Genomic DNA, 12,006 nt, shown 5'->3' on the forward strand with positions numbered 1-12,006 from the left:
GGGCCAATTTACTGGCGCCTTCCGTCACTGAATCAAGAGAATCCCTATTTTAGGTAGTACTTACCTGACCGTACGCACGTACCTACCTAGGTATATGTATATGGAGCCGTATGTATATTCCTAGGAAAGAGGTAAGGTCGGTATGCATTCAAGGCACCTTCCATTCCAAAACCCCGTGCAAGGTAACGTGATGTGGACCATGATGTGGAGAATCTTGATCAGCTTCCCCGTCCTGGAATAGCATCACATCGTCTCCGTAACAAACGCCAACCTCAACGGTGAGTGCAACTTCATCGGTTCACCTGCCGATCCTGGACCTCAAGCCTTCCAGGCTTCACCTCGGAAGGAGAAACAAAGTTTATGATCCTGTTTAAGCTCGAGAATCATCTGCCGAGATCATGTACGCCAGGGACCAACAGGCACGCGCCAGCAAGCCTCGGTGCGGTGTAACGTTCAATCCTTTTTGACTGATACCATGTTCTCAAACGGATAACTTAAGCTTCATTCAGGTGCCAAGAGCAAGTATGACTTTGACCGTCGTCGGTGGCAGACCGTATTGAGCCTAGAGATGCTACGATACCTGCTGTTTCAGTGCACCTGCGCCGAGCAGCACATGTACTATGCCATGCTGCCCTGCAATCCCTTCCAAACCGTTTTCTTAGGGACCAATCGTGGCTTTCGAGAATGGCTATCCTGGCTCCGGAGGTGATCCCAATACGTCCCGGCGCCGTGCGATCTTCGCGACGATCGTATAACTTGACAAGCCAATCGCATTAAAGCTTTTGCTGACAGGCTGTTGAGTTTATGTTCTGCGATTTGTGCAAGGGCAAGCAAGCTGTCATAATTTATCTATTCATGTACGTTCGAATAACTCTCCGGCCCATGGCTGATGTCTAACCAACACAAGGCGAAGAAACAGCATCTCTGAAAGAGTTTGAGGTGTGGAGTCGCCCATTTCTTACTTATCAACGCACACACATATTCATATGCGTGTCTTTGCACTCAATGAGGCGTTTAGACGTTTATCCTAAGATCTTGTTGGACCGCCGCCCAAGACCCAGGGACTTGGGCCTGGACTGCCCGTCGACGCCACGGGCCTCCCGTCTCTGTACCCGCTGAAGCCGCGTCACAATCAGAAATCCTAGTGATATGAGTGGGCTTATGCCCCCCCCCCCTTTTCAGGATTGCTGGAAATCCAGGAAACAAACATAGCACAACACGACGACAAGCAAGCAGGCAAGGCATTCCTTACCACATTCAACAACCCCACATTGGCTGCCGAACACACAATGACTGCCGGGAGCCTATGGTCCCTACCTACGGACACACTTGCGAGATCGTTTGGTTCAGCCTCGAAGCACAGACGAGTAATGACAATTGTACGACGATGACCACTTACTTAAAACTCTACTGTGCAGTTTGGGTGCCTGAGATAGTGACGCCTACAAAACTGGCCGCCGATCCACAACCCGGTACTGACGTGTAATTGCTTGCTCGACGATAGCGAACGAAGGATTACGCTTGATTCATGGCATATCTGCAACTTGCAGATGCCATTGTCAGTGGCGGGTGCCGTAGCCGCTCTAGCGCTGCCTCTAGCCACAACAACTATGGAGATGACACCCGTCAAATATCGAGGCTGGACTGTATCAGCCAGAGGCAAAGCCAAACAGGAGCGTAACGGCACCTACCAGCGCTGAGCATCCGTCATTCTTGAACTCTAATAGCACCACAAGCCCGAAACCCATCGGCCTGGGTCAGAGCGCTCCAATCTCGTGATCCCCTTACACGCAGTGGTGAGAGACTATGTGAGTGGCTTCTTACTCTTACAACGTTCACAATCACAACCACAACCACAACCAAAGTCGGCAATCTAGCGCCAAGCCACAGAGGCTTACCAACGTTGAGGAAATGCAGATCCAGTTAGGGATAAAATTTTATGCCCATGTCGAAAATTGTGGTCTGGCCTATTCAGGACAGGGTACTGTCAAGTATGACCACAAACTCATATATGTCTGCTTTCGTGTCGGTATGTATGCGCGTGTAAAGACAGATGCATATGCAATGATACCCCAAGCTCCGGTCTGGTCCTCGCGTAGCACAATCCCGTTCATCGCACGTTCTCTCTCAACCGCCTTGACTCCATCGTCCATACAAACAACGTATGTACATAAAAACGGACATGCAGATGGGGGTGGAAGCGGCGAAAACTAGCTGACACTCCACACTCCACATCGAAAAGGCTGCCAATATCGCACACGCCATGGTGTGTCAGCCACCATGGACCTGGTCACCTTTCTCTGCTTCTCCAACTGGGTTCCTAAATTGTGAACTAAGAGCCATGGGCGCCAGGTCTTGGCCTCTTGTTGAGTCCCTGCTCCATGTCGATAACCACCCCTGATCCAGGAAGCGGCCATATCCCAGCAACCACCACGAGCCTGTCAAAGCTGTTCATGAGTGTTTTGGGATTGGTGACGTTTCTCTTGTCCTGAACGATACGACGCTAGGTTCTCTCAAGCCAGGCCATTTGTTTCTTCATCTTGCCCCATCCTTCATTCCCCCTGGCTTCTTGATCGCCCCGTGTACCCTGTTCAAGCTCGCATGCCTGAGCCCTTCAGGTTTAGACTGCCCGTCAGGTTGTTTCCTCCACACCTCAAGGCAAAGAAGTCTCTTTGGAGAGGTACCTGTCTGTATTGCTTTAAAGAACCTGGCATCCCAGTCCACAACGCTTTGTTCCCACGTCGTTGTCTGTGGCTTGGATGAGTTGGTTTCACTAATACTGCGACTTCTCCAGTTCAGCCCCGACCACTTTGAAATTCTCCGCTCAGACTGTTTATGGCCCTGTGTCTTCTGGCATTTCCTAACCTGGCTCCCTCGTCTGCGTTGCCCTACGGTTGAGTAGCCCCCACATGGGATTTGGAACAACCATCAAGGCCAAACGCCGCCATTATATCTGATATACAAAAGGCTTGGGCGTCCCACCAACGGCGAATAACCCCCGACTCATCGTTACTCTCTTGAACCACAATCTCCTTCTCTCCATCACTATCTTCTTGTAATACGACCAGGCTTAGTCCTCAAGACTGTTTGCCTGATTTCGCTCTTTACTCACCAACGCTGCTGTTTCCTCAACTGTCTATTAAATCAGCAACGTTGCGGACTGGACGATCGTTCAAGCGTTCCTTGACTTCACATTGCGTAATATCTCAAGGTACAATTCATCATTGATCAGTAATTGAGAATCGAATTGTCCGTCACACCGGGCAATAGACCACGATAACCGCTGCGCGGTCACTCCTCGCCTTGCTCGCCGTATTGTTATGGAAGATAGTCGTTCACTGTCAAAACAGTCTGAAACGAAACCACGAACCTCAGCTTCTCAACTTCCCAATATGTCTATGCTTGCTACAGCATCTCCTTCTCCTCACCCTTCATCCTTCGGCATGCCCCGTCCATGGGAAACCAACCGATGTCCCGACTATTCGCTTCGACCGAGGACCGAGAACGACAAAGTTGCACTTCCTTCAATTCGACAGGTACATTACATCGATTCGACAAGCAAACCATTATGTTACTGTTTAGCTAATATCTCACAGGCATTCCCCGAATTACAACTTCAGACCCAGCCGCCACATGATCTCAATACCAAGCCGCCGTCTACAGGGCCACCCTTGGGCGCACCACCATTGACCGCAGCATCGCCTCAATATATACACTCACCCAATTCTAGCAAAAGAAGGAGACTATCAATGGAGCGTGAAGTTGAAACGGAGAGAGTCCGTCAAGTACCACGCTTGTGCTACAGTCCCGATCGAGCTTCACCCAGGCAGATTTCACCACACCTACCTATCCAAGGGGGGTCACAGGAGAATTGGGCCGCTCCCACAAGGACAAGCCCGTTTCTGACAAACGGGTCAAATTCTCACTCAGCCCCAATGGAAGCCAGTGAGAGAGCAGAGTCTCGGCCGACGCTGCCCAGTCTTCCTCCACCACGTTCTTTGGAACGAGAACTACCTGTGGGCCGTGGCACAGCACCTTCAGACGGCTATCGACCACCTCAGCAGTCGATGTCACATTCACGAACTCCCATATCTGAGCCTGGCGTCTCACCATACCGTGAAAACGGTTATGGGTATCCTTACCACCACCCAACACGATATCAGTCACTATCCACGGGATCCGCTCACTCGTATGATCGGACACCTTTCACTCCAGGCACATATAATACACCTTACCAAGATTTTGTTCGATTTGGAGACATGAGCTCTGCCAGTCTCAGCGGTGATAACAAACAACGGAAGCGAAGAGGAAACTTGCCCAAAGAGACTACAGACAAGCTCAGGGCGTGGTTCGTCGCACACCTTCAACACCCATACCCTACCGAGGACGAGAAGCAAGATCTCATGCGACAGACTGGACTGCAGATGAGTAAGTTTAGCCGGACTAAGCCAAGGACGGAGAAGCCTAGTCAAGACTGGAAACTAACGTGTCCACCAACAGATCAAATCTCAAACTGGTTCATCAATGCTCGACGTCGCCAATTGCCAGCCATGATCAACAACGCTCGCGCCGAAACTGACGCCATGACGGGCGCTCGAGGTGGTGACCTAAAGGTCCTCGCCACAACAGAACGGGGTGACTTTGACCACTCCAAACGAGAGCCCGCTGGACCCTTAAGTGACGGTGAGGGCGCCACTTATGACGAGGAACTTGAGGCGTTGAGCCAGCGAAGGCCTGGCACCATCGGCAGGGGCAGTGTCTAAATTCAGGTACTATGAAGATCTGCATCGGCCATTATTTGAATGATCTTGTTTTTTCGGAGCGATACCCTTTTTCGGGTTTGGTATGGGAATAGCGCATTTTATGTTCTTGCTACTGTTTCTTCTTCATGTTCGAGGTTTTAGCCTCCAAACGCGTTTAGCGACGGGATATCCCTTGGGTATTTGGGCCATCTAAAGTGGGGATATTGTTTTTCCTCCTTGGTCAGCCAATGAACCTATGAGGAACAAAAAGCATGGAGAACGATCATCAACATTTCAACGAAGAAAACGCGATATATACGATAACAGCGTTTGCACGGAGGATAAACAGAGGATGGGTCTCCCGGATGAGCATTGGACTCGAAGAAGATTAGACACCTCGCGGACAATCTACGATAATCTAGGGGCTCATGATGACTTTGGCAAAAGGTGAACCAGACGCCTTCCTTGTTAAATCATACCAAGTCAAATCAAATCAAATTACAAGAAAAGGAAAACTTTGCCAATCAGGGATGAGCCAACTACAGACCACAGTACTAGGAAGCATCCGTCCGACAGTGGCCTACCGTCTGTGCATGCATGGGTGGGTGTAAGTCCAGGCAGGACGGGCCATGGTAGGATTTTAGTTGATTCACCTATTGAGGACCGCTAACCATACTAAAAAAGCTTTGATCTTAAGTGGGAATACCAATTATCGTGAATTTCCCGACCCCTGGTCCACCAAGATAATAACATGAGGCAGCCAGTCAGCCAGTCTTACCGATACCATCGCTAACACTCACTTATTACTCGCTCAAGAATCCCTATGTTTCTCAGCGCAGATTTAGGGGGACTATGTGGAGTCAATGGAGAGGATCATCTTAGCTGGGGCTATTTAGAATGTCACCGGTCATGTATAGCGTCAACGGCTAGCCTATGTTAGGAGCCACTGGTTTGATAGAACCAACTACCACCTCACTTCGAATCCGATCAGGTAAAGAAGGTCTGCCAAGTTGAGTGAGGAAAGGAGACCATGTTCCGAGAAGGGAGCCAGGGACCAAGTTGAGGTCCGTGTTAAAAATGTCTTTGAACGGAGAGCCAGTCGGCCGGTTCTGTCATCCTAAACTGGGCTACGGAGGATTTGACGACACTGACTCTGTTAATGCAAGACACACCCGACGGCGATTCTCCGGTGCTCGGAAGTTTGCTGCAGCAGGAGAAGGCGAGGAAGGGTGTGGGTGGCATACATACCTAGCTACCTGGGTGGGAGGCTGGATGGTTGCATAAAGACGAGTTTTTCATGACTTAGCAATGATGAGCACACATTCGATGGCAGTTATGCATGGTGCCAAGAAGGGAATCTGAACGAGAAAGACAGTGAGAAGGAAAAAGAGGTAGTATCCGATATCCATAGCACGGAGAGGCACGTTGTCTACTAGTCAATAGCAGACAATAGCTCATGGTTGAAGATATGCAGCAGCAGCACCACCACCACCACCAACAGCAACAGGAACACCCACAGGTGCGCCTCTGCCGCTGCATGCACATATAGACAACCTCATGAGGCGGCTGCCTTCCCAAAAGAGTAACTCATGCCTTGTGACGGTTTGGAAGCGACTGTGATGCTGTCACGGCCAGGTCAAGGGCGCTTGGGATGCGGCACTTGCAAAGGCCAGATCGGGCTTCTAGGAGCGCCCTGAGCCGTGAATGCCGCAAGGACATCTCCTTGTAAAGTTCAGTCGAACGATCTACGCATGCAGACCAGCTGGGAACAGGGATGCACACCAGGCATGAAACATGTCAAAATTGACCGGTGAGGGGGTGTTTCCAGGCAAGGAAGACAGGGCCACAGGGAGACAGGGCCTCTTGTGACCGGTCCAGGTGCCTAATAATATGCAAAAGGGCCTGAAAGTTGACTACTACCCCCAGCAGATGTGAGCAGACGGAAACAAGCATAAACCAAGCATCTTAGACAAGACGGCAGGTGCACTGTCCAGGAAGAGTGATAATGCCAGCCAGACTATGCATACATAGATCAAGTACTCATGTTTTGCCGAGCTTCCACATGAATTAGTATGACACAGCGGACCGACTTGATCTCATTTTCTGAGTCAATTGACAGCCAGTCACTGCTTTTCTTTGTGGTAGCTTGGCATAGCCTCCAACGGACAACAGGTGAACAGTCAGTCTGTCTTCATGGTATGCTCTGGTTATCATAATGTGCAGCAGTCACTCCGCCCCTGTCGTTGAAGTATTGTGTCGTGAAAGTCATTCGGGCATTGGCTTGTTTCAACAAATCTCACATGGTAAAGACCCCACAGCATTTGGCTGTACGGCTACGGCATGTCTGGTATCCGTTGCTAGTGTTGATATGTTATGACCATTGTTGATGACCAAGACTCTTCAACATAAGTTCCCTCCAGATTTAAGAGTAAATGACACAAAACGGGCGTTCGCCGCGGCAAGATGCTGGTGGACCATGAGGGGCGCCAGCGACAGTCTGTGGCGGGCTTAGATGACAGCTAGGCTGAGAGGCGTACCCTTTTTCGTACATATGCTCGTCTGTGAGTACCACTAGGAGGCTAGTAGTCGTTATGGCTGCGTAGTCTTGGTAGTGCAACCGTTCAGTTGGACTCTTGAGGAAATTACTCTGGTTCAACTTGAAACTTGGCATGATGCCCTTGGCCTAGGAGCAATTTGAGCAACCTTAGCTGGTCCCTTTAAATTTCCCGTGCTGAACTAAGAAGCTCATTCTTCCATGCTTCATTGGTAGGCCGTTTGACGTGGTGTCCTGTTTCACTGGCCCAGAGCACCTTGAATTGATGGGTCGTTGTGGATGTAATGACTTGACCTCGTGGTAGTGGCTCACCAAGTTTCCCTCTCTTTCCTTGTCCATGGCACTGGGGCAAACAAGCCGCGTGGCGTGGCTGAAAGACAAGACGTTCCTCAGAACATCCTTGATGTGCCCGCCAAGGCGACATGTTGGCGATGATAGGTGGTTGACAGCTGAGTGTCTCAAAGGCAAGCATATGAGTGTGGCCACAATTCACCATCGCTCGGGTCCTTGAATAAGCTGGATGATGCTGAACGGAGTTTCCTTCATCTCTTTGACTCCATAGTAAACAAAGCGGCGCAACTCGCAAGTTGCCGCAAAGACGTCGAGCTACAATATCCTTGATACCGTTTTTTCGGATCCGCTGAACCGAAACAGAGCTTTGGCATGCGAGTACTCTCATTGCGGTGAGGCTAAAGAAAGGTCTGAGACAACCTGCATCTTTTTTCGCGTGGCAAGCATGCTTGAAGGTAGAACTTCCGCATTGACGTATTCAATTGCAGAGCATAAATTCAACGTCAACTGGAGCCCCAGGTTTGAGATGCAGCGCGCCTCATTACCTCTGCAAACCAGGCGGCTTCAATGTAAATTCTGTGGCGCATGGGTGCTCAGGGCCCTACCGTCGATCCCTGATCACTCCAGAGCCGCCTCCATTATGTCAAAATGAACAACGTTACCTCTCAGTTCTAACTTTAGCCGTTCCAGGGAGGCGAATTGACTTTCTTTATGGGCTCGTGCGTGCTCGTTCATCCCATTTTGTGCAATTCAAGCGGTTTCTTCAAACAAAGCCACATTAATGGGTTCGAGCTGTTGACGCGGGTGCTTGATCATGCAGACACCTACGCGGCTAACCGCTCATACTCCTGGGGTCTAGTCATTGAGGCTTGTACGAAAGATGCGCAGGCAGAACAGTGAGCGTCACAGTCGTTTCAGACGGTACTGGCAGGGCTGATATAAGAAGGGCGAGGCGGCAATCCACATCGCCATTTTGTCCCCTGCCAAGTTAATCCCCGAGACCCCGGGCTACTATGTTGATCAGCTGAGCGTATGCTCTATGCGCGCCGGGTTATAAAACGCAGAGGATGTAAATTGAGAGCGCGAGATAAGAAACCACCGACAAGAATTCGCAACGAGAGAAGGACATGCGAAACAGGCGTTCAACGCTGTGGTCAAAGGCTATTCTCGCCAATGCCTTTCGTTTCAGGGCTGCGACACCCGCGCTAGATTCTGTGTCTCTTAATACCGGAGTTGCCAGAACCGTTGCTCAGGGCTGACCTCGTTGGCCTCAACGCCACCACTTAGTTGGAAGTGTGGAGACCTGAATGGCGTAGAGTCTAAGCCGATTTAGGGCTGCCCCTAAGCTAGGTGCTCTTTGTCGATCTTGGTGATCGGCCGGGCCTTCCAGGACCGCCAGTACTCCAAGATAGTGTTGAAGCCTAGCTGTCAATCGTCAGCGCTTGTCGAATCGGCAGCAGACGGCTAAGTGCCACATTTGTCCACCAGAGTGGGTCTGGCGGCCGTCGAGGCAACTCGAGAAGCCCTGTCAAAGTTTCTAGCTCGGCTGATGGAATGACTAGCTGACATCGGGAGGTGCAAACTATTCGGATTTTAAGCCCGCGATTCCCGTCGACAGAGCACAGCAAAGCACCGCACACACAATACGTATGCGTATGTACATATGGCTGGGGCGTGTCAGTCCGTGCCCTCATAGTTCTTGGACATGTGTACTGTAGTGGGAGCGATGGCGATGACAGCCACTGTTCCCCTGCTTTCAAGTGGCGGGAGCCCTGTAATACGACCGTCATTGATGGCCCAGTGACATCGTCTCATCCCGGCTGTAGCGCGGCAGCACCGAAGGGGCAAGAAGCGTGTTGTTCATTGAAAAGCGCAGTGACTGGGGGTTGTGGATGATGCTGCCCTGACACCTCATTGTGAAGTCAATCTGGTCCGAGAAAAGTCAAATTCTAGACTATCATTATGCAGCGCTTGAAACACGAACGCCTTTCGCATAATGGTGCGGATGAAGCCCCTGGCAGCGGCGGTGGTGACGATGACGATGACTGACGAGAAAGAGCTGAAAACCTCGTCGGAAAGAATAGAATAGCAAAGTGCTTTGATCTCTGATCTCGGACGACTATGGTCGAGAACGTTTACTAAACATGAGGGTTTTGAGTTCGCCCCTTGATCTCCGCCCTGGAAGAAGAGTCCGAGGACCAAGCTACTGATTGGACTGGGGCGGGCGGGTAGGAGCGGTGCTGGTGGTGTCGAAGATCCAGGTGAGTGAGTGCTCTTGTGTGTTGAAGATCTGATTGCCGAAAGGCCCAAGTGACATGCTCATCGGTCACAGGGAGAGGTCCAGTTAACCTTAGCGGAGAAAAGTCGAGATATTGTCGGCTGGGGTGTTCCGGGCCGCCTACACACAGAGCATCCGCTCCATACTGCATGGTGCATATCTCTTTGACCGGCATAAGCCGTCCACGAGGTCACTTACCCCGCTTTTTTACAGGTACCTGCAGGGTATATGAAGTTCCTATCAGACAGCTTCTTCTTTTAACACCACTAAAATCATTAAAATCCTTATATAAATTAACCCTAATAAGTCTTAATTAGAATAATAAGCTCCTAAGAGATATATATAATAGATAATTATAGCTTTAATAGCCTGCCTTTTATGGCAGCTGCTAATGACCTTACTGGCGCACCTGATATTCTGCCTGAAGAGGGCCGCGGTAATAATTTTTAACCTTTTAACCTAGAATATTATAATTTTTAGATTAACCCTCTGCCCTAGTAACTACTTGAATTATTCTAGCTTTTTATGCCTATTTCCCTTATATAGTTATAGGTCAGATATACTAATAACTAGGCTTTTTTCTGCGCTAATAATAGCATTAAAGATAGCTAGAATACCCCCCTTTCCGATTACTTATGCTTATATACTTAGGAAGGCATCTCTACTATAATGGCTTATATATAGCTTAGTATCCTTATTTACCTAGGAATTTATAGGGAAATATCCCTTAAGGACTATTAGAAGGCCCTTAGCCTAGGAGATTAGTGCCTTCTTTATTTATTTATAAAGTTTATACTATTATAGAAGTTTAAGCTAATTATATAGTATTTTTATACCTTTAATTATACTAATCTTAATATAAGTAATAAGAGGGATTTTCTAAAGACCTTCTAAGCAGCTAAAGAGTGGTCTAAATATATATAAAGGGTGTTTATTAAGCTTTATCTTCTAGGGACTAATCTGACTATAGATAAGTATATAGTGCTATTTATAGGCAGATTAAAAGAGATAATACTTATTAAGGGAAAGCCTATGCTAGTAGGCTTTAAAGTCTAGGTTATTATATAATAAGGCTACTTTCTGCAGTAGCTTTAGTATATAAAGGCATTACTAATTATGCCTATAATAATTAAGCTAGAGGTACTAATACTATATAGCAAGAAAGGAAAGCTATAAACTAAGATCCCTCTTAGTAATATATAGAGTATTATAGTTTACCTATTATAAAGGCTATTAATAGTAATATATTATATCTTTATAGATAACCTCTTCTTATTATTACAGCTCTTCTGCCTCCTTTAGCAGCTTAGATACAGGGCTATAGGCATAGTATGCCCTAATTATAGCATTATTACTATAATAAAGTAAATAAAAGAGACCAGGAAGCTTCCTAATAGTAAGCCTTTGCTATATAATAAGGTGTATTTAATCCCGATAAAGGATAAATAGGTATAAATAACTTTACCTATATTTTCCTTACTAATTTATTTCTTTTCTTTCCCTCTAGGTCCTTTAAATCGCTTAGAAGGATAGCTCTATAGTGCTCTTCCTTTTAACTATGCATAATATAGCCCCTCTTAACTGCATACTAAAAGAGAGGAAATTGCCTGCTAAAAGAGGCATAAAGGCAGAGGCATAATGCCTAAAGGAGGTCTTTAACAGAAATCAGGCTAGGATAATCCCTATTCCTTCTATTACCGCCTAGTATAATAATAAAATAAATTATATAGACTACAGCAATTAGATAAGATCCTATACCTTATATTAGCACTGTTTTTAGCGTAGTCCTTGGCAGGCATTGCTTTAGTCTTTCCTCCTTGATATTATACTTGCAAATAGCTTTATTTTGCAGAAGAAGACCTGGCAGCCTTATTAGAAGCCCTATAGTATGCTTTGAGACTAGAAAGAGGCTATTTATAATGCCATTTTTAATAAGTATGGCACTAATAGCGGCATAAGGAAGAGATACTATATAGGGAAGGAGGAAGATACTAATAATATAGAAGTACAGTAAAATTACCTATAAAGAGATATTAATTATATCTATAGAGGCAGAAATAGCTCTTCTTATTGCCTTGCTTATAAAGGCTTGCGGCAAGGGCAGCCTTGACCCTCTAAAAGGGCAAAAAAAGGAGGTTATC

At 47.7% G+C, this 12,006-nt stretch overlaps 3 protein-coding genes across 6 annotated transcripts; 1 reads left to right on the plus strand and 2 right to left on the minus strand.

Moving 5' to 3' along the window:
- Positions 1-264: 264 nt before the first annotated feature.
- Positions 265-6,497, plus strand: FOXG_09424 (uncharacterized protein). Of its 2 annotated transcripts, none has more exons than XM_018388573.1 (4): positions 265-857; positions 908-3,536; positions 3,597-4,428; positions 4,501-6,497. In XM_018388573.1, exons 2-4 carry the CDS (start codon positions 3,321-3,323, stop codon positions 4,761-4,763), a joined length of 1,311 nt encoding a protein of 436 aa, XP_018246658.1. In that variant the 5' UTR covers positions 265-857; positions 908-3,320; the 3' UTR covers positions 4,764-6,497. The 2 variants fall into 2 exon arrangements, with proteins under 2 accessions (XP_018246658.1, XP_018246659.1); XM_018388574.1 differs by lacking the exon at positions 265-857 and having other exon boundaries at positions 2,281-2,686; positions 2,795-3,536.
- On the minus strand, positions 1,179-1,748 carry FOXG_09423 (uncharacterized protein; the record flags this gene model as incomplete). Its single annotated transcript, XM_018388572.1, has 3 exons — positions 1,179-1,196; positions 1,412-1,639; positions 1,692-1,748. The coding sequence occupies 3 exons, from the start codon at positions 1,746-1,748 to the stop codon at positions 1,179-1,181; spliced, it is 303 nt and encodes a 100-aa protein (XP_018246660.1).
- On the minus strand, positions 5,332-9,880 carry FOXG_20048 (uncharacterized protein). Of its 3 annotated transcripts, XM_018400328.1 has the most exons (3): positions 5,991-9,880; positions 5,647-5,889; positions 5,375-5,592 (listed from the first exon to the last, which is right to left on the minus strand). In XM_018400328.1, exon 1 carries the CDS (start codon positions 7,973-7,975, stop codon positions 7,460-7,462), a length of 516 nt encoding a protein of 171 aa, XP_018246663.1. In that variant the 5' UTR covers positions 7,976-9,880; the 3' UTR covers positions 5,375-5,592; positions 5,647-5,889; positions 5,991-7,459. The 3 variants fall into 3 exon arrangements, with proteins under 3 accessions (XP_018246662.1, XP_018246663.1, XP_018246661.1); XM_018400327.1 differs by having other exon boundaries at positions 5,332-5,889; XM_018400326.1 differs by having other exon boundaries at positions 5,647-9,880.
- Positions 9,881-12,006: the final 2,126 nt, after the last annotated feature.

This window comes from Fusarium oxysporum, chromosome 9 (genome assembly GCF_000149955.1).
Source record: "Fusarium oxysporum f. sp. lycopersici 4287 chromosome 9, whole genome shotgun sequence".
NCBI classification, from domain to species: domain Eukaryota; kingdom Fungi; phylum Ascomycota; class Sordariomycetes; order Hypocreales; family Nectriaceae; genus Fusarium; species Fusarium oxysporum.